General features: G+C 51.3%; 8 protein-coding genes across 8 annotated transcripts; 5 read left to right on the top strand and 3 right to left on the bottom strand.

Annotated features, from left to right (window-relative positions):
* Positions 1 to 1965: 1965 nt before the first annotated feature.
* A1O9_06949 (uncharacterized protein) lies at positions 1966 to 3499 on the top strand (the record flags this gene model as incomplete). The annotated part of the gene is made up of 2 exons (XM_013403895.1): positions 1966 to 3187; positions 3243 to 3499. 2 exons carry the CDS (start codon positions 1966 to 1968, stop codon positions 3497 to 3499), a joined length of 1479 nt encoding a protein of 492 aa, XP_013259349.1.
* A 252-nt stretch (positions 3500 to 3751) lies between these two features.
* On the bottom strand, positions 3752 to 5453 carry A1O9_06948 (uncharacterized protein; the record flags this gene model as incomplete). The annotated part of the gene is made up of 2 exons (XM_013403894.1): positions 3752 to 3987; positions 4028 to 5453. 2 exons carry the CDS (start codon positions 5451 to 5453, stop codon positions 3752 to 3754), a joined length of 1662 nt encoding a protein of 553 aa, XP_013259348.1.
* Positions 5454 to 5904: 451 nt separating this feature from the next.
* Positions 5905 to 7314, top strand: A1O9_06947 (uncharacterized protein; the record flags this gene model as incomplete). The annotated part of the gene is made up of 1 exon (XM_013403893.1): positions 5905 to 7314. One exon carries the CDS (start codon positions 5905 to 5907, stop codon positions 7312 to 7314), a length of 1410 nt encoding a protein of 469 aa, XP_013259347.1.
* A 494-nt stretch (positions 7315 to 7808) lies between these two features.
* Positions 7809 to 8264, top strand: A1O9_06946 (uncharacterized protein; the record flags this gene model as incomplete). Its single annotated transcript, XM_013403892.1, has 1 exon — positions 7809 to 8264. One exon carries the CDS (start codon positions 7809 to 7811, stop codon positions 8262 to 8264), a length of 456 nt encoding a protein of 151 aa, XP_013259346.1.
* A 1631-nt stretch (positions 8265 to 9895) lies between these two features.
* On the bottom strand, positions 9896 to 11505 carry A1O9_06945 (uncharacterized protein; the record flags this gene model as incomplete). The annotated part of the gene is made up of 4 exons (XM_013403891.1): positions 9896 to 10224; positions 10286 to 10785; positions 10858 to 11049; positions 11165 to 11505. 4 exons carry the CDS (start codon positions 11503 to 11505, stop codon positions 9896 to 9898), a joined length of 1362 nt encoding a protein of 453 aa, XP_013259345.1.
* Positions 11506 to 11952: 447 nt separating this feature from the next.
* Positions 11953 to 13014, bottom strand: A1O9_06944 (uncharacterized protein; the record flags this gene model as incomplete). Its single annotated transcript, XM_013403890.1, has 1 exon — positions 11953 to 13014. One exon carries the CDS (start codon positions 13012 to 13014, stop codon positions 11953 to 11955), a length of 1062 nt encoding a protein of 353 aa, XP_013259344.1.
* Positions 13015 to 14311: 1297 nt separating this feature from the next.
* On the top strand, positions 14312 to 16729 carry A1O9_06943 (uncharacterized protein; the record flags this gene model as incomplete). Its single annotated transcript, XM_013403889.1, has 1 exon — positions 14312 to 16729. One exon carries the CDS (start codon positions 14312 to 14314, stop codon positions 16727 to 16729), a length of 2418 nt encoding a protein of 805 aa, XP_013259343.1.
* Positions 16730 to 17899: 1170 nt separating this feature from the next.
* Positions 17900 to 19717, top strand: A1O9_06942 (uncharacterized protein; the record flags this gene model as incomplete). Its single annotated transcript, XM_013403888.1, has 3 exons — positions 17900 to 17997; positions 18054 to 18733; positions 18786 to 19717. The coding sequence occupies 3 exons, from the start codon at positions 17900 to 17902 to the stop codon at positions 19715 to 19717; spliced, it is 1710 nt and encodes a 569-aa protein (XP_013259342.1).
* Positions 19718 to 20906: the final 1189 nt, after the last annotated feature.

Below are 20906 nucleotides of genomic sequence, written 5' to 3'. Positions count from 1 at the left end.
TGCTCTCGTCTGCTCTTCGACGGGCTCTAGCTCGCTCCTGCCGTCCTCCCTCACGTGCCGGTGAGGCTCCCGTTCGGGCTCCAGTCTCATAGGCGCCAACGTCGCGCACATCCCAGCCCCGTGGTAACTTTACCCGATCACATCTATGAGGGCCCGTTTCGGCTCTGGTGAAAGGTAGGATCCGTGAGAGGATCCTTGAAAGTATGCCCTACTACTATACGTTGCTGGACGGCGTCGACGGAACCCCCTAGTTCTGTAGTATAATGCTTCTCTCCCTCTTTTCCTTTCACTATACTCTCTTCCTCTTCCTCTCCCTCTCTCGGTCCTCATATTGTCCCCTGCCCTCTCTCTACTTCTCGTGAGAATCACTCTTCTATTCACTCTTCTAACTACCTAAACGAACCTTCCTCGCGTTTCGTCGTACTTTAACCCTCTCTCCCCAATCGTCTGCTTTTCCTTTCGTCTCGGCGGTCGTCCTTCCTTAAGCTCCTACTATACCCCGGCGCTTCCTGCCCCACTCACTGTTTTCCTAATACCGAAGAGAAAGAAAACCGCGGCGGAAGTCTTTGATAAAGCAGAGGAGAATGGCTGGGAGCCGATTGCCGACGCCAGTGTGAATGGCGATCCGGTCAGTAAACCTATTGAACCAGGGACTGAGCTGAACTACGACCGAATGGCCGTCCTCTGGGACGAGTAAGTTCTTCACCCGCCTACCGGCCGTACTAGGTCTTACTAATAAAGGTGAACTCTAGCGTGTAGGTATACTAGGCGAAATCCTGGCGTAAATCCCTATAATTTTGAACAGTAACGAGTGTTTTCGATTCAATATAAGACTAAATTTCGAACGCTGACGGATGTCTATATAAAACTATCACAGGAATCTCGCTATCGACCCCCTTAGAATTGTATTTTACGGAAATACATGGTGTGCTCCTCGTGACCGGTATGGCAGTGTAAGCGTGCATGCTACAAGACAACCATGAAATGCGACAGAGACCATCGCCAGTTACCCTGGCTCATGCACGACGAGCCAGTAAGATGAGCGCTCCGCCGCTTGTCAAGCTTCCTGAGCCTAAAGTTTTAACGAACATCTCACTCTCCTCACTCAAGTCTATGAAGAACGTCCCAATCCAGCAAGAGACAGTCTAACAGTCTTAGCCACCACTTAAAGTTCACCCTTCCACGGTACCGCTGGCAGTGCTTCATTGGAAGCCGTGCGAGGCAATGATTTCTTTTTCTTATCAAACGATTCGAGCACAGGAGATGCAGTATATCACTGACAATTACCAAGGTGCGGTGCAATGCTGCCGTCTGGTGCCGTCGCAACCTCTGCCTCGTGCGAAATAGACTAGGTAAGTAAGCTGTCGCACGTGCTCATCCCCGAAATAGAATTCTTGCCTATCTAGGTAATCGAAATAGACTACTTGCCTACCTAGGTAATCATACCGTTACACACACATCCAACAAACCTAGATAGGGATAAGTCGGGCCGTGCTTTTCCCTATTTCTTGTGCATGTAATGTTAATCGACCAGTCGTGGTCAGACATTTGTCTAACAATACGGCTTCTCGCCCCAGAAAGTGTGGATCGATATCTTCTGCCTGGAGTCTTTAAGACTCAACTATATCAATGCGCTGGATACTAAACAGCACCAGCAGCGGCAGTCATTGGTCACAACGCAAACAAAGTGAAGCCAATCTGTGTCCGATGGAGCACTCCGCAACCCCACTAGTACCTACCGGTCTCGATCTCCTTATCACCATGCCGAGGGCTAGACTAGCAACACAAGCACCATCGTGGATGGTTCACTCGGCTATGGCTACGGCTACAGCCATGAAGATGGCCACATCCATGCGGCCGAACAGATATATCTCGACCTGTCGGCCCTCGAGACTGTCGATTCCTCAACAAGACAAATTACAGTAGATCTTCGATAGCTATTCGGGGGCCCGCCGTCTACACAAGATGTCCCATGAACTAGAGAAGGGGAGCAAAATGGACAGCAAAGACGCAGTCATCGAAATGACCAACATCACTAATACCACGGGCGACAAGAAACTAAGGCGTAGGATCGACCTGTATCTGATGCCTCTTCTGACGATCTCATTCCTGCTACAATTCCTGGACAAACAAACCCTCAGTCTTGCGTCTGTGATGGGATTGATTCAAGATATGGATCTCAAAGGCACGCAATACTCCTGGTCCGGATCAATCTTCTATTTTGGATACCTAACGCTCTCGTATCCTGCGGCCTATCTCATGGTCAGACTTCCTCTGGCGAAATTTCTGGCTATTTGTTGCATTATCTGGGCCACAGTGTTGGCCTGCCATGCAGCAACGACCAACTTTACAAGTCTGGCAGTCACACGCTTCTTCCTAGGTGCTGCTGAGAGCAGTCTGGCGCCGGGCTTTGGTCTCATCATTTCCAGCTTCTACACTAGAGCAGAGCAGCCATTTCGTTTAGGAATTTGGTTCCTTGGTGCCTCCTTTGGAACCATGTTTGGCGGCTTATTTGGGTATGCTATCGCGCACATTCATTCGACGGTTCTCGCAAATTGGCAGTGGTTGTTTGTCATCCTCGGGATCGTCACCTTTCTCTGGGGCATACTTCTCTTCTTCGTCTTGCCGAGCTCTCCAAAAGATGCCAAATTTCTGTCTGCGGAACAGAAAAGTAGAGCCATCGCGAGGATCTGCGAAAATCAAACTGGACTCAACGAAGACCGGCGCTGGAAATGGGCTCAAGCGGTAGAGGCATTGACCGATCCCAAGATCTGGCTGGTTGTGATCTATCAGCTGGCAATCGCCATTCCCAATGGCGCCGTCACAACTTTTATGTCACTTGTTATTTCTGGTATCGGCTTTTCGCGATTCGAGGTCTATCTTTTACAGATGCCCGTCGGTTTCATCCATGGTTGTGCAGCGCTGATCTCGACCTACATTTGCAGCCACGTCAAAAGCGCCAGGTGCTGGGTAGGCATGGGACTGAATGTTATAGCAATCGTCGGTACTATCCTAGTTCGATATGGACCCAACACAGCTGCAAAGCTCGTTGGCTTCTTCTCATTCGTTCTATTCGGATCCGGCATTCCTATTGGACAGTCAATGATCGCTTCGAACGTCGCTGGGTTTACCAAGAAGTCTGTGGCATCAGCAATGATGTTCTTTGCTTATTGCATTGGGAATATCAGTGAGTCACTTCTTAATAGCACCCCTAGCCAAATTGCGCTGACCCCCTTCTCTAGCTGGCCCTTTCCTCTTCTTTCCGTCCGAAGCAAAGCGGAACTATCCGTCTGGATTCACCGCTATGACTATCTGCTTTGCAATCGCCGGCGCTGCTGTGTTCATCTTACGCATCGTCTTGGTCGTTGAAAATCGCAAACGGGATCGCGAGCAAGGGGTCATGGCATCTGAGGAAATCTCTGCTGCAGAGCGTACTGACGAGGGAATACTGACGGACCGGACAGATGGTAAGAACAAGAGCTTCAGATATTTGTTGTAGTAGTACGCCAAAAGTGCGTACACGTGGGTGCCAGTTGATTCCTCAAAAGAGTACGGTAATATGGAAGACGTAGCTCCACCACCAGTTGTTGTTGCAAGACCACGGTCTCTCACAAATTTGTTACCTGCATTTCATGGTCGCCAAATCGCGACGCATTCTATCAGCCGTGTGCGCACCGTTATGAGCTCACCTAATTGCCTATCGAACATAAAAAATATATATATCCTACTCAAAAGTCTGCTGGAATTATGGCTAAGCCTTCAGAGCCTGTTCAATCAGTCCCGTCATCTCGAGGACCTTCTCTTCCTCTAACCGCTTTCCTACGCACTGTAGCGAAACAGGAGCCCCATGATAGAACTCTGCGTCGTAGTCTGCCTGAATCCTGCCGTCAAGTTCCGACAGTGGTCTAAAAGACTTCATATCTCGAGATTTGTCCTGCACCTTATCGGCAAAAAGTACAGGGAAGGTGCAGACAGAAAAGTCTATGACTATTAGATGACAATCACTCGTAAGGCAGAGAGCACTCACCAATATAGTTCCACAGCCCTGTGTAACCAATATATAGATCATTTTGCGTACCTTGTAGTCGAGGCGCCGCATGAGGGGCGGTTGCCATAACGATACCATCTAGAGGCTGGCCGTCTGGTGCTCCAGTCATCCAGTACTCTAGGTATGCTTGCTGTAGCTCGTCCCGCTTGAGAATCATTTCACGAATTTCAGTAACGCCGACTTCTTCAGCCTCTGCGGCAACCTCATAGGCTTTCATGGACGGGAAGATAGGCTCTCCGTATGGCTTAATGTCATTGATGATAGCGGCACCACCGAGCTTGAAAAATGCTTCCACCAAATTTTTGGTAATAACATCATGGTGTTTCGGCGTCCATGGAATTATAGTATGTCCAGCAGCCTTGAGCTTCTGAGCGGTGGAATCCAGCGCACGTTCTACCGGTGGATGACAGTGAACAGATCCATCGTTGTTGCCGATTAGACCAAGTCGCAACTTTCTCCCTGGTGGCTGGATAACGTTTTTTCTCCATGGGAGCGGTACGCATTTGTAATCACGGGTCCACGGCGCAGAGTGCTCCGAAAGTAGAGCTTCCGAGTAGATCTGGAGTGACTTTAATGACCTTGACATTGGACCATTAACCGCCACAAGAAACTCCTGTCCAGTTACACCGGTCTTACCGCCATAGGCAGGAAACCTGCCAACGGAAGGCTTTAGGCCGTACTGGAAACCCTGAGCAGCCGGGATTCTGATGCTGCCGCCAATGTCGGTACCGACTCCTAGAGGTGATCCCTTAAAGGATATAAGGGAGCCTTCTCCACCAGAAGAACCTCCAGGTGTGAGACGCTTATGAAGAGCATTTCGTGTCTCACCCCACACATGATTGATTGTCTCCGCCATCTTCATGGCTGTCGGGGTATTAGTCTTGACGTAAAAGACGGCTCCAAGCTCTCGCAGCATAGTCATAATGACCTGTTCCTTGTCTGTTGCCTCGTTTGCCCAGTTCGACATTCCAATTGAAGCCGGATGAGGCGGTACAATGAAACAATCCTTTAACGATATTGGCAGCCCATGTAATGGCCCAATAGTCCTGCCATTCTTGACGAAGTAGTCATCAAGGTATTGGGCACGCTCATATGCTTCATCATAGAGAACCTCGGTGATACAATTGGTGAGTTTCTGCGCGTATGATGAGGCCTTGCAGAAAGCTTTTGTAACCTTGAGTGAGGTCCATTCCCTGTTGGCGATATTTTGGAGTATAGTCTCTGCCTCCGTCTCTATGATGGTCCGCTCTTCAGGTGTGTAGTAACCCGAATTGAGTGCATACTCGGTGAGATTGTCTGGTAATGAAGCTTCATCGGCTTCCGGTGGGTTATAGTACGCAGCTATTTTGGTGTTGCGACGGTTTTGCGCGATGGCTGCAACCTCGCGGTAGTTTTGTACAGTCATAATGTGCTGCTGCAATGTGTTTGATGAGCTGCTAAGAGAGACGTATCTTAATCGGCTGCTCGAATACTTCTGTCGACTTCGAGAACGGTGCCGGTCTAAATATACCTTACTGTAATCCTCCACTATCGGACAAATCAAATCATAGATTAGATCTCTTTCCTTTTCCGTGTGTTTGGAATATCGCGGTACTCCATCAATGCGGGCTTGGGACTGGTTTCGTACTAAGCGCGCGCACTTGCCCGCCTAATTAGGAAAGCTCGCACAAGACCGCGAGGAGCGGCATGTCCGAAATATGTAAGGGAAGATTCGTCACCCCGACGCCATGAGGTCACGTGGGGAGCGAGATTTCGGCTAGAGAACTTTCCTCATTGAGGTTCCGCGGGGTCACCAAATCGTGAATCACCTGCTCGTCAGGAAAGCAATCTACCGTGCTTGCATCACCACCTTGGCCATGACTCTCGATACCCGTAGCGCGAGCGGAAAACTTAGAAAGGGAAAGCCTAGGGGCAAACGACGCGACCGAGACTGCTCCACGTGTCAGGACAGAGGAATCAAGTGCGACGTCAACCGACCTTCGTGTGGCCAGTGTCGTCGCGACGACCTGATCTGCCCTGGATTTGCTATACGAGTTCGCTGGGCCGCGGATGCCACCAACGCGGATTCAACAGCAGTGACGACGTCGAATAATGGCATCTTGGCCTCCGCCGGGGTGTCCGAGTCGAACATTAATGAAGGCGTCGAGGCAACAAGCACGAGCACAGATCTTTGCGTTGAACAGAATTCTTCAAGTTCTGTAATTCCATCGCGGGCGAGCGTCGAAGATAGTCCTAATTGGACCTCTAACCTGGCCGACTACCTGCACTATTTTACCTCAAAGTACGCCCAAGCAAGAGTCGCACGAAATCCCCATGTTAGACCTGCTCCTGACGACCCCGGAGGTGTTGCTGGCGTCTGGCACTTCGCATGGGACCACATCAGTCAGTGTCTGCGAGAAAGTGGCTCCCACCACGCACTTGATAAGCACCTGCTATATTCCGGGGCTCTGCAAGGACTTAATCAAGCTGTACAAGAAAGCGATATTCTTGCGATCTTTGGAATGACGACATTGGCGTTTCTCGACGTGCGCGAGGGACCGTTCGGCAGGTGGGCTCGTCATCTATGTGGTGCGAAAGCACTACTTGACCTTCATTGTCAAGACTTTGAAACACTGTCACAGTTGTATTCGACAACACCTGGCTTAAAGCAAGCCGTCTCATTGCTCCTGTGGTACGATGTCATGGGACTGGTAATTGATCAGGACCGGCATCTAATCTTCGATGACTTCCACCGCAGAGACATGGAACCGACGTTTTTCGAACTCGTAGGATGCGCGCAGGATACCTTTAGGCTCTATGTCGAGATTGCTCAGGGTTACACGACAGCCGCCCCACATCAGGCGTACCATCGCATATGTACTCAACTGCTCAAGGTCAGCCGTAGCCCGGATAATGAGATGCTTCTGTTACAAGATGCGTGGAGATACGCAGCTTTCTACGTTGCCCTTGACTATCTGCACCCAGATAGTGTTAAGGAGACGGACGAAGCAGCTGCACTGGTCGCCGACAGTATATGCGATATTGTGGACAAGATTCTGCCGCTGGAGAACCACCTTTTTGTTCACTTAAAGGTTCAAGTCTTCTTCATGGGCATATTCGCACCCAAGGAACGCCACCTCCGCAAAGCAGACTCTTTCTGGCGCTTTTGTGAATCCTCGTCGCCACCTTCCTACTCCATGGCACAAAAACTCTCTGCCGCGCGCCGGAAGAGAAGATCGCAGAAACAAGTCAGTACTGGGAACAGCTCGGGGGTGTCACAAGCCTAAGCACGATACCAAAGCAAAACCCTTCACAAGATAGGACATGGTAAACGAAAGCAATTGACTATGGTGGAGGACGTCTCGTTCCGTTTTAGGAAAGTCTTCTATGCGTTTACTCACGGCAGGCCAGTCCTGCAGAGCAGTGGTGGGGCAACGGAGGTCCCAAATAGGCTTTTTGCCATCAAATTCCCAGACGAACCCCTGTTTGAGTCGCATACAACAATGGACGTGTGAAAAAGCAGTGGATAGTGTTTGAGGGTCCGCCAGTCATACTCTAACACGGTGTACATACTCTAAGAGGCATGTTATCAAAACCCGCAATGTTTGATCGCAAGGGCTACGGCACCGAAGACCACTATGTCGCATTATAGTCTGAATGTACCAGAGTGATGCACCGATAATCGCCCAGGGAAATTTATATAAGATGGATGTCGTGTCACTTCGTAGGATGCGTGGTCATCACCACCTTACCAGACAGCAAAGGTATATAACCTCATACAATGGCCCCGAACGGCAAGGCCTATGTTGCAAAGCCAGATGCACCGGAGCCCCTTTTCCATTATCCCCAGGCTCGTTTCGCGCCAGAAACGCCGCATCGTATGCTGTACATTTCCGGCATCGCTTGCGACAGGCCTGATGGTACATGGCCTGGTGTCAGGGAGAATAAGGATGGAACTCTCACCCTCGATATCCGCAATCAGACAGCTGCCGCACTAGACAACATCGACACCATCATCAAGTCTGCAACAGGGGGCAAGGGGAGCATCAAGAACCTCATCGAAGCTACCGTGTACATCTTGGATAGAGAGTCGGACTATGTGGGCATGAACGAGGAATGGAATAAAGTCTTCCCTACACGAGCCGACGGTCCAGCTAGAGCAACGATTGCGGTAAAGCAGTTGCCAGATCCTCGTATGATCGTGGAAATTAAGGCCAGTGCAGTAATTGAGCTGTGAACACGAACGAGCTCGAACATTTCAGCAACACGGCCACTCTTAAACTCGACAGATCGACACCACTTCCGCGCAAATGACAACGGTATAAAATAGCGATCAACGAAAGGAATATTCTATAAGCTCTGTCGGGCAAGTAATCTGGGAAGCGTATCTCGTTGACGTTCAATATCTACATGGGGCCTAAATTTAGATTCTATGGTTCCGACCGCGAGTCGAGTTCCAAAGTCCAACGTCAATGAGTTCCACCGCACTTAAGTTCTTTTCATCTGCACATGTATCGTTTTCAACCGAGTGTCCAGCCCCTTTGATAGATTCAGCCTGAAGAAGGTGAGGCGACTCCTGTTGACATTTCGTTACACTGTAGCGTGGAGTATCAACGTGAAACACATATCTTACTCAGTGGACACCGAGATTTCTTGCGCCAGGAACTCGTTTAATGACTCGGCACCTTAACCTCATGATTGAAACTCCCAAGTTCAAGTTATACAGCCTAGTTACTATCGAATTAAGACTAAATAGACTTTGACGATATCACAGGACTTCTACGAGAAATGAGTATCGTATAGCGTATACTGCCAGGAGAAACATGCGCTGGAGCGTCTTCAGCTTTTATCGTTTAGTCAAAGGACAGTCAACTCTCGACTACAGCCCGACGGCTGCCCGCTACGTTGACAAGATGTTGTGTTGGACGCGAGGGTGCCACTTGTTCTGAAAGCATCCAAAGTCGCACCTGATTACACAATATAGGACGACTATGATTGAATTGTACGTGTCCAGGTGCGCTATGTGTGGGCGCTGATCACAGACCCTGCACGTACCTTCGCACATGATGGAACGAGTCAGAAGTGCTTAGCCACCCCCAGCTGTCAGACCAAGCCCGAGGGGCCCCTAAGCCCGAACTGGCTTCTGAGAACGGGCATTAGACAAGCTCCCCTTGGCTCCCTACGGCTTATCTAGTGCTCGGCCGGGTATCCGTCACGTGCCCGAGTAAAGCGGCCTCGCTCCCTTTCCTGAACGAAAATGGTAAGGGACAAAGCACAGTTCGGGGCATATATAATGTATATATATATATATATGGGGAGAGGAGGAATAATTTGGGACCTGAAATGGCAGGCGAGGAGCGATACTTATGGCTGTCCTGAGGTCCGCAAGCCCGACCCCCGACGACCAGATCGCAAACAAACGTGACGCGCAGGATCGAGATCCGCTCGCTGCTTCTGCAATGTGACAAACTTCACATGAAGCAGGACCGCAATTGGGCACAAACGTTTCTCATGATCTTCGGGCGCTTCTGAGACCTCGACCAGGAATCAACCAACGATCGCGAGTCCGGTTTCCTGGATGATGGTATCTAGAATCAACACAAGGCTAGCCCCCTTTCTCTGAATGGGGCCTCGTACAGATACCTCTATGGCTTGTTCAGTTTGCTAACAATCGGCAAGCCTATCGTTTGTGTTTGTTAACGATACTGCGCCATTGTCACAGGGATGTTTGATCCATGTCACCATTCGTTCTATTTGCGGGGTTGTTTACACTCCAATACAGCGTCTATCATTGGATTTGACGAGGTTTGGACTATGGGAGAAACAAAGCTGATCGCAGGGGAGCTCGGGATTTTTCGCTCCTTCCCGTCACCACGCCTTTAGAGAAACAACCACGACGTTCCTGTCCGAGTCACCCACCGCCGGTTCAACAACCCTTGTCGTCAAAATCGCCAGCTCATCGTCCAGCTCTAGTCGAGCCTTGTCGACAACCGGCTCCCCTTCGCAGCCTTCCAGGTCGCACCCTTGGTCAAATGTCATGTATCCGGTCGAGGATGTGGCTCGTAGGACCTTGAGACTCTGCGTTGCGCTATCTGGTAGCGCTAGGTAGAGATTGTTGTTCTTCCCGATGGCAATGCTGCCCCTTTTGCGAATGCTCGACTCGTTGAAGCCGGGGATCACGGTCGATGACCATTGGCCTAGTGACCGCCAAATTCAGCATACTTGAGAAAGGCCATTGCGGGTCACCGAGTTCCTCACCTGATGGAGAACGGTAGTAGTGCTTCCATTGCAGCTTCCCACCCGTCTTATCTCTATTCAAGACGTGCACACCGCCAACATGGTCCACGGCCTGCGATTCCTGATTCGTGAGGCCCGAGTTCTTGGGGATGGAGAATGCTACGATGCCCTCAGTGTCAGGGGTCACCGACTCCCCTTCATCAATATCAGCCACGGTGTTGCCACTTGCTCCGGTCTTCCACGTCCTTCCGACGTCATCGCTGTACGCGTAACAGATGTCGTAGTTGTTCTCTGCGCCGTTCGGTCCGGCTTGTGCCTTATGCTTCGTGTCTCGCGGGTCGTCCCACCCTTCGTACCATACGAACCCCCGGTATGTCCATGTGACGTGAAGTCTGCCGTTTCGATAGTCTAGCCCGTTGATGTACGGATTGTTGTTCACGCCGGTCAGGTGCTGTCCGATCGCAGTGTAGCTTCTGCTCGACGCGGAGTACCTGTATAGCACATCTGACCCGAGCCCAGCTCTAGGATTACCGTGAGTTAGACTTGCCTCAGCGGATCATCCAAATGAGGCTGTCAGGGTGTAGACCACTGACCTTCCCAAGCGATGCGTGAAAAGCAAGTCGTCATCGACGCACCGAAATCGAGGATATGATACATCCTGGAACGTCTCGAGCCTCGACGACAGACCCGGCAATGCATCCAGAGTTCCTGTAAACTGGCTCGCCACCCATTGATGCTTTGCCGGTTCCAGCGCGAGTCCAAATATCGATTGCCGATATCTCAATCTGTAAATACGTCCAGGTTCAGCGAGTCTCTCACGAGGTCACAGCCCACGGGCGGCAAAAGTGGGCAAGTGTCAGCGACAAAGCAAAACAAGAAACTGTGTTGGATGGTGCATACGTATCGCAATGGTGGTCGTATGACAGGTGGATTGATCCGTCACCGTGACAGATCCCGACCTGAGCAGTGTTGTGCCCATCATCCGTCGTCTGTGGGTAATCCTCGAAGACGACTGTCTCCCACGCCTGCTCCGTCAGAGGTCGTCTGGCAAGGTGGAGGTACAGCGGTGCATCCGCCTCCTCCAATGCCTCCGCCCTCTCCGCGGCACACGTGGAGTAAAAGACGGCATATTGCCAGCCGTTGAACGTCGTGAGGGCATCTTCCTGGTATGATACCCCATTGAGCCGGTGCCTGCGCTGTTTGGCGTCTCGACCAAGGATTGAAGTCCATGGAGACTGCATTCTTTGGGTATTGAGGTTGATGTGCGACCTAATGGCCACCCGACGTGCGAGCCCGAGGGCTGAATTTACACGCCCGTTGGCTGAGGTGCCTCGGGGCAAATGCCACCGAAGGTCTTTCAGGGCGTGAAGTCTGGTTTACGGTTATTTAATTAGACGAAGCTTGCTTGTTGGTCTTATGATTGAGACCCTGGACCCCATCGCCTCTTCGGGACGTGACTGATGTACCCCCGCCGCTGTGATATTTGTCTACGGGGTGACTGACTTGCCTGTTATTGTCGGCTCATCGCCCAGATCTATTCTTATCACAATATTATCCAACGTCCAATGTTTGACTGAAGTGTAGGCCCTCGATTGTAATGAACCTCGTTGCCATGTCTGATGGAACTGGTTCATCAAGTGCAGGAGACTACCTAGAGCGGGTGGGAATTCGAAAATCTGCTCATGGGATTAGGCCAACAGAAGCGACTCCCCATTTCCCAACTCTACATATACGGGTGCACCTGCTGGAGCAGGATCGCTGTCGCCTGCAGCATTTTGGAATGCTTGAACTTGCGCGAAAGCCTCCGGTACCGTCAAGGCCTTGCGACGAAGCAACGGTGCAATGAATCCCGACTTGTTCTTGTCTTCGTCGTGGGTTCCAATCCAGAATTTCGCATTGAGCAACTGTTGTGCTTTGATAGCGTTGACTGCACCCAAGTTAAGTTGCATGCCCCAGGCAATGGACACGTCGTGTAACCCATGAAGAAGTGCTAGGGCATCTACGGGCGGGTCTGCAGTGGTGATGGTAATGACGGCGGTAGTCGCTAATCCGTGGGGGGTGTATATGACCGCCTCCGCAGCTCCGGCGGTAGATTCTGGGTCACTCATGCAGATGAGTACTGCGGAGTGGTAGTATAAAGCATCGGAATTGGTCACAATCCTGCTGATACCTAGCGAATCTGGCAGTGGAGGAGTACTTGTTGTCCGCCAGTCCTGTCCGCGACTGAACGTTGGCATTTCAACGACTATTGAAAAATGGTTCCAAGAACGGATCAGTCGCGCTGCTTTCCCACTGGCGAAGACTGGAACGTTTGGAGGGACTTCATGAAGCGTAGCCTTGTGGCAGTGGTCTGTGAACTCGTGAGAGACCACCACTGCATCAATGTAGGATGATTCGATGGCACTGTCGGATACCCTACTACCCTGATGCTCAATATCTTCAGCAGCTCGCAGGAGATCTTCAAGCTCGTAGATTGAGCCCACATTGCTCTCCACCGCATGCCATTGCTTGGAGAACCAGCCAGCGACGTCTTCTTGCGGACCTCGCAACCACGGATCTATCAAAATGTTGTATCGAGACCTCTGGCCAGGCACGGGAACCCGGTGTAAATACGGCACGGACAACAACCAGCTGGTGTCGGTGTTGAGATGGGTCAAGATCGGCCGCCTTGTTTGGTGTGCATTTCGCACAGATTCTTTGAGACTGTCCCGCAACTGGTCCGCAGCGGCCTCGTCATATGGATTGGTCATTGATTGGGGCGACCACAAGGTTGTGTTTTGGTTCAAGGACCTTGTACCTTGACTAAGTAAAATCACGGGCGGCGGGAGGACGCTACCTATGAAAGTACACACCATCCGAGTACCTGACGAGGAACTTTGAGTTATCTGAGGTAAACCCCGGTGCCATCTTTCATCCAGTCAAGGCTCAGCATGAGCTCATCTTCTTTAGTTTCTCTGACGTCCGAGTAGGAAACTCCGCATTTTGGAGGCGGGGTTCATGGCACTCCACTGCCAGCATTGGTCTCCCTTCAGGAACCAAATTTCTTTCCTTGTCCCGTTGACCATCCTGTGTGGCATTGGTTTAGACAAAACTATTGGGACTTTATGGACTATGCATGTCAACAGGGTCATTCCAGATCCGAATAAACCCACAGATTCGCCCTTTGGACTTGAAATCGTTCGAGTTGCGCAATCTGATAGACCTCTTACAGTACGACTAATACAAGTATGTACTACGGTGTAACACTCGGCACCAGAAGTGAAGGAAGCAGTGCCAAGAGGCCAAGACCCTTATCGCGATAAGATATGGTATATTAGGTCTAGCGTGCTCCTACAGTTTATCTCAACGTGAAGGTAGGCTCTTTCACACGCACAACGGCAGGAGCAGCCGCTTGACACGTGAGCAAAGACCTGTAGCTGGTGAAGAGCTGCCTGCGGGGTGAAACGAATAACAACGTGGCCCACTCATCACCACCTTTGCTGCTCTACAACAATCAATCACCACAGACAAGAGAAGTCATCTATAAAACGGAGGGATATTCCCAACAAGACTTCCAGAATTGGTGCCAACACGCACAAGCCTAGTGAGAGAGACTGGGCGGAGGGGGCTAACGACACCACAGGCTAAACTCTCTACTCGTACGCGTTCTCCATCTCCACCACCGGCAGCACACCCACTCAATTGTCCTCTGTCACTGGTGTCCTCTGTGGGTGCCTGTTCATCCCACTTCAGGCTCCCCCCCCGTCCGTGCTTAGAGGGCCGGATCTACGAAGCCGCTCTCAACCTTGCATTGGCTTCTATAAGCATTTCCAGGCTTGCCCACCACCGCGAGCCCCAGCCTGCTATTCGCCTCCCAGATTCGCATCCCCTACAAGTCTCCAGAAGGCTTAAAGTTCCTACATACAGCACCCGCCTCTCCCAAGTGATTCCTCCCTTGCCTAATACTTTGTCAATTCAACCACTTTCCGCGTGTCTCTGACTCGTTTCTCGAGCAAGCCTTGTTACACCTTCCTTTCACAATTCCCTTTCACGCTCATCCATCCGCCGATGGTCGACTCAGCTGACGAGCCTCCGCTGTCAACTCGTCCACACTCATGGGCTAAGAACACGACCCTCGCACCAGTGTCCCTCTACTCTCTTCGAGCGTCCCGTGACAACCGAGACCCTGTCCTCCCTACCAGTAGACCCCAGCCTGACGTCGATTTTCCACGGCGCAAAGATGCTGGCAACAGACCCTCTGCAGCTGGCCCTGCGACCTCAGACCGACCCCTCCACGAGAAGGATAACGGGCAGCAAGACATTCCGCCTATGGACCAGGAAGGAGATGGAACGCAATCTTCCACCATAGGGTCGACCGAGTCCAAGGCTAGACAGTCCTTGTGCAGCCGCATTATTCGAGATGTCAAGCGCATCATCTTCTCCAGTTGGATCAACTGGCTCCTCCTCATCGTGCCCGTTGCCCTCATTCTGGGAGCCCTGGTCGACTGGGGTCACAAAGACATCGTGGACCCCACGGTTGTATTTGCCCTCAATGCTGTAGCCATCATTCCACTGGCTTCACTTCTGTCCTTTGCAACAGAGAGTGTAGCTATCAGGATGGGCGACACCATTGGAGCGTTGCTAAATGTGACCTTTGGCAACGCCGTTGAAATCATCATTTTCATCATCGGTCTGGTCGCCAATGAGGTCCGCATTGTGCAGGCTGCCGCCATTGGCTCCATCCTTTCTAACCTGTTGTTAATTCTGGGCATGTGTTTCGTTGTGGGTGGTCTTCGCTTCCGTGAGCAACTGTACAACTCGACTGTCTCTCAGATGAGTGCATGCTTGCTCTGCTTGAGTGTTATCAGTCTCTTACTGCCCACGGCTTTCCACGCCTCATTTTCGGATGCAGATTCCGCAGACAACAATGTTTTGAAGGTTTCCCGTGGTACCAGCGTTGTGCTGCTTCTAGTCTACATCTTGTACCTTCTATTCCAGCTCAAATCACACGCCTTCATGTATCAGAGCACACCGCAGCATCTCATTGACGAAGAGTCGCACCCTGGTGTCCTCGCTGATATGTTGAATTCATCCAGCTCCTCTAGCGACTCGTCCACTTCTAGTTCTTCTGACACCGATTCCAGTTCCAACTCACGTTCTACAGCAAAACGCTTCAAACGCGCTCTTCGCAGAAAGCGACGCAAGTCAACTTCAAGTACGAAGGACAATGCTCCGGTACCAATTATCACCAGAAGTTCGTCGAATATGACCAACCATGGTGGTTCCATCACTCAGGCGACATCTCCGGCTTCTCCCGAATTGGAGTCAGTCATCAGTGGCGACGAGGCCGACCTCGATGGTGAAGGTCGACGCGCCCGCCGGAGGACTCGCACTGCCACCTTCCGCGTGCGCGATTTCGAACCCGAAGTTCAACCAGACAATGTCTCTGAGAATTTCAAGAAGGACCGCAAGATGTCCAAGACTTCCAGAAAGCTGAAACGTTCAAAAAAGGAAAAGCAAAGGGCGAAGCTAGCAGAAACGGATATGGAGAAATCTCCCGTCACCGAGCCAGAAGTGAGGGAGCCTCCCATCGTTGACCCAGCCCGCCTACATGTTCCCCAGGTTGAATTCTGCTCGAACGTTCAAGAGATCCCTCCTGAGAATCTCGCCAAACCCGGCTTCAATATTCGCAACTTGTCTGATGCTGTGCGACCTGCGTTTAGTTCATCTATGTTTCCTCATCACGGGGCCACTGGTAGACCGCTAGCAATGCCTATGCGACCCACCTCCCAACCGAGATCAAATTCCCGTGGTTTGCGTCGGACTTCCTCGATGCCTGACATTCTTCATCGCACCACTTCGAGTCCTCGAACATCACCTCTTTACCTCCAGCCGGTTCAGAATACCGTTCCCGTTTCCGAGTCAGGGACAGAAGTGGAAGTGGAAGATGTGGTCGAGCCACAAGCCCATCTGTCTCGCACCTCGGCAGTCGTCATGCTTCTGATTACGACGGGTCTAGTAGCCCTCTGTGCCGAATTTCTCGTCAACAGCATAGACCATCTTATCTCGACGACCAACGTCAGCCAAGCCTTCGTCGGTCTGATCATTTTGCCCATCGTCGGCAACGCCGCCGAGCATGTGACCGCGGTGACGGTGGCCGCTAAGAATAAAATGGACCTCGCCATCAACATCGCCCTCGGCAGTAGTATTCAAATCGCGTTATTTGTCACACCCCTAATGGTCATCCTTGGATGGATACTGGACCGCGAAATGAGCCTGTACTTCAGCCTTTTCGAGGTGGTCAGCTTGTTCGCCAGTGCGTTCATCGTCAGCTTCTTGATGATCGATGGCCGTAGCAACTATCTCGAGGGAGCGCTGCTGATTGCTGCATATGTCATTATTGCCCTCAGTGCGTTCTTCTACCCCAAGTGTAACCTGAGCGCGAACACCGGCGCCATAGATGATGGGCTCGGCTCCAGATGCTAAGTTGAAGCTGCGCCGCCGTTCCTCATCACTCCGACCAATCACCTGAGTAGGTGGCTGTGTCGGCTCACGTTCCCTCTTTCATGGCAGATTCCCTTCACCTAGCGGCAATGCCTCTCTTGACGGGAGGTTCCCAGGATGCAGGTTGAGCAGAACGGCGTTTATTGATGGCAGTGGTTTTCGGCAACACACTCTTTCAGCGAACAGGATACAAGCCGTATTTGTTAGGACCCCTTTTCAGTAGATGAGTACCCAGTTCCGGTCAAAAAAGAATCAATTCCGACGAGCGCGACAAGCAAAGTCTGGTGTTCCCATCAAGTAAATAAACCTGCTTCCAACTAGTTCCTGCAGCCCTCGATCGCCGAATCAATATTCGGGAAATTTTGTCTTGAACGGGATCTGTAGATTCACCTCGCTAACAAACCTCGCTAGCTATCTAAATGAATGGCCACGCCCTCTCGAGAGCACGAAGGAGGGCTTCTTACTCGTAGTTGGATTCGACGATAGCGCTCTTGGATGTTAAGCGGGGCACATGAGCTTTTCTGCGATAAGCTCATCCCCCCACAGTCTTCGACTTGGAACCCGCGTCCTTGTATTTGAGCCAATAGGCACCTCGGTAAGCACTGAGAGACAACCACTAACTAGACTGTCCACCCCTCATGTCTAACTTTCAGGACAAGCCGTGGTTGTGGGTGCAGAAATGCGTCCCGTCCAGGATGCCAGACGCTCAACAACGTGCCACCAACGCTAAGTCCGGAGCCAGCTGGTTCAATGCTTGTCGTGCCATTGTCAGCCACTCCATTGTTATTCGTTTCGCAACCGATACACGAGAGGGCGACCCAACCAGCTTCGTTTGCGCTTAAGGTCCCCGGCCTTCGTTATCCTTGGACATGGGAAACGGTTCTGTCTGGGAACCTCGTTCATCTCCGTCAACGACTTATAACTCGGTGCATAATATGGGACTCGGTGGTGGGAACCTTGCGAGCAAATTCCATGCTGCCCAGATCGCCTATATTACGTGCTTCGTGCTATCTAACCTTGACTTGACCCTAGTCTGCTCCTCGGACCTCCTGTTCCCTTTGTGGTTCACATTCTGCTTTCGAGCAACAGACAGCATTGCAGGGATCTTAATTTTTCACGATGGCGTCCCTACAGGGTACGAAGGTCAATAGTATGGACGTTCCTTCATCTGAACAGGCTCGACGCGGCTCTCTAGTCGTTGATACTAAGCTCGCCAGCGAGGAAGATGCCGCTGTGCTTGCCAAAATGGGGTATACTCAATAGTCGTTCCATCATGCCTATCCCATCCATTAACATTTTTGTCAAGATATAAGCAGGAACTTCGAAGAAATTTCAGCATGATCGAGGTCTTCGGCATTGCTTTCGCGATCATGGGTCTCCTACCCTCGATTGCCAGTACCCTGGCGTACTCTCTTCCCGCTGGCCCTGTTGGTTTGGTGTGGGGCTGGTTCGTTGCCTCGGCTTTTATATTCGTTGTCGGTCTTGCTATGGGAGACCTGGCAAGTTCGATGCCGACGAGCGGTGGGCTCTATTACTGGACCCATTACTACGCCGCGCCAAAGTGGAAGAACCCATTGAGCTTCCTCGTTGGTTACAGCAACACCCTCGGGCTCGTGGGAGGGCTCTGCTCGATTGACTATGGATTTGCTCTGCAGTTTCTGTCCGTGATCGTTATATCACGCGATGGTAACTGGACCCCAAGTAATGGGGTCATATACGCCGTGTTCCTTGCAACGGTCGCTTGCCACGCAGTGATCGCTTCGACGTTCGCTGGAATTATGGGTCGTCTACAATCGGCGTTCGTCGTATTGAACTTTGTGCTGATACTGGCGACCATCATCGCACTTCCCATCGGACAAGATAATCGTAACGGTGCTTCTTACATCTTTACCCATAGGGAAAACCTCACGACTTGGCCCACAGGCTGGGCTTTCATGATTTCTTGGCTGTCACCGATCTGGACGATTGGAGGCTTCGATTCCGCAGGTACGCACTTTGCTGTATCAATGTTCGAAGCTACTGACCATCTTTCCATCAGTCCACATCTCCGAAGAAGCTGCCAATGCCACGAAAGCCGTGCCATTTGGCATTCTGTTCTCCATTGGGTCTTGCTGGCTGTTCGGGTGGATCTGCTGCATTGTCATCGCAGCATGTATGTCCCAAGATATCGAACAAATTTTGACGTCCCCATTTGGTCAACCCATGGCCCAGATCTACTACGACGCGCTGGGGAAGAATGGGGCCTTGGGCTTCATGTCGTTGTTGATGATCACTCAGTTTATGGTAAATCAGCCTTCCGAAACCCCCTACACTTTTGCTAAGGACAATACGCAGATGGGAATTTCAATCTTGGTCGCGGTATCCCGCCAATCGTGGGCCTTCTCTCGGGACGGGGCTTTGCCGTTCTCAAAGTTCTTCCGACACATCTCCCCAAAATTTGGATATATCCCCGTCCGTACGACCATTGGATGTGCGGGCCTGGCAGCGGTCCTGGGATTACTCTGCCTGATTGCACCCGCCGCCGCCGCCGCTCTCTTCTCGCTCGCTGTGGCCGGGAACAATCTCGCTTGGGGAACCCCCATACTCTGCCGGGTTGTATGGGGACAGAAGAAGTTCAGCCCTGGACCTATCTATACTGGTAAAGCATCGACTCCTCTCGCATGGCTAGCGGTTCTCTTCCTTATCTTTGGCATACTACTGGCCATGTTCCCTGTCGGAGGTCCAGATCCTACTCCAGAGACGATGAATTATACCTGTGTCATCAACCCCGCTATCTGGGGAGGCGCACTCTTGTACTATTACATCGATGCATACAAATGGTTTAGGGGACCTCAGATCACCATTGACCTGAGTCAACTTACAGCTGAGCAGGAAGCGGCATTGAGGGCCGAGGGCTTGAAAGAAGAAAGTGCAACGGGCCATGCTGTCGTTGGCGGTGACAGTGCTAGTGCCCGCTCAGGGTCGAAGTAGCCCGCCCAGTGAGCTCTGTACACACCGGCCGCAACAAGTCAATGCATCTCTGTTCCTGCATTACGGGTACCTTGGGTCTAAAACAATTCTTACTCATGGTTCGTTCTGCGGGCATTGTGCTCGCCACTAGGAGGCCTTGCATATGCCTCAAGCTGGGAAGTTACGAGCGGTCAGCCCATCTCGAAGGTCGCAACCCTTGTCAGCAGATTCACATTATGTAGCAAAACCCTGAACACTGCAGATGTATCTCTTGCCTAATTTTTACCCTTTCGTTGTTGACTCTTGGTAAATGGCCGCGCAAGATTGTGCACTCGCTGAAAGATGGATGCTTCTATTTCATCAAGACTCCCGTCCAGGGTGCATGGGTCGCCCTGCATTCAATTTGGTACACAACGATGAACATCTCTGACCGCAACCTTAAAACTTCTATGCTGACTCTGTCTCGTGGGAAGAAAAGAGTGCTCTGTAACCGTCATGTGGAAATTAGATGTTGGAATCGGATGGTACGACCGCTACCTGCTCCAGATCTTTGCGCAGAGCCGCTCTTAAAGCCGCAACCACCCGCCCACAGCGGCCGCTCCACTCTGATTCAGATAAGGATGGACATCCAACAGCTATCTACTTGGCTCTTAACCAGTGGCAGTACACCAACAAGTGGTTTCCACGCCACGAGCGGTGTTGCTACGGGTTGTGGGAGAGTATTTCCATCTCTACTGGCTGCAATCTAGCCGGAGTCATCTTGAAAGAGGGCCCTAGTCACAGAGGAAAAGTTCAATGCTCTTACAACGGGTTTGTGGAATGCTTGAGCTCTCTCTGCGAAGGGCGACTTAGCTGTGGGGGGGCCGCAACGCGGGTAGAATGGTGGAGCAAGGTGTTGATATCAACCATGTCCCTCAGGCGAATCCACCATGACAGGGACCAACCCAATACTTCCATTCTGGATAGAGTCCTCCGCCTCAAAGAGAGAAACTCGACCTCCAATGAGCTGGGGCCGTTTCAAACATGCATGAAACCACCTTGTCGATTCGAAATTATGTGGTATAAATACGTATACGTTGGCCCTCTCCGTGACCCATCTCACTCCCGAAACTTTGAAATCGTACGGGTAGCTGCTGGGTGACCAGAATTCAAAATCCATCCGTCAAGTCATAATCTCATTCTCGTTGTCTAGCATTCCAGGTTCAACAAA

The sequence above is a fragment of the Exophiala aquamarina genome (genome assembly GCF_000709125.1).
Source record: "Exophiala aquamarina CBS 119918 chromosome Unknown aczIA-supercont1.5, whole genome shotgun sequence".
Taxonomy (NCBI): Eukaryota; Fungi; Ascomycota; class Eurotiomycetes; order Chaetothyriales; family Herpotrichiellaceae; genus Exophiala; species Exophiala aquamarina.
The sequence above is the reverse complement of the archived record's forward strand: the minus strand, read 5'-3'. Positions and strand labels throughout refer to the sequence as shown.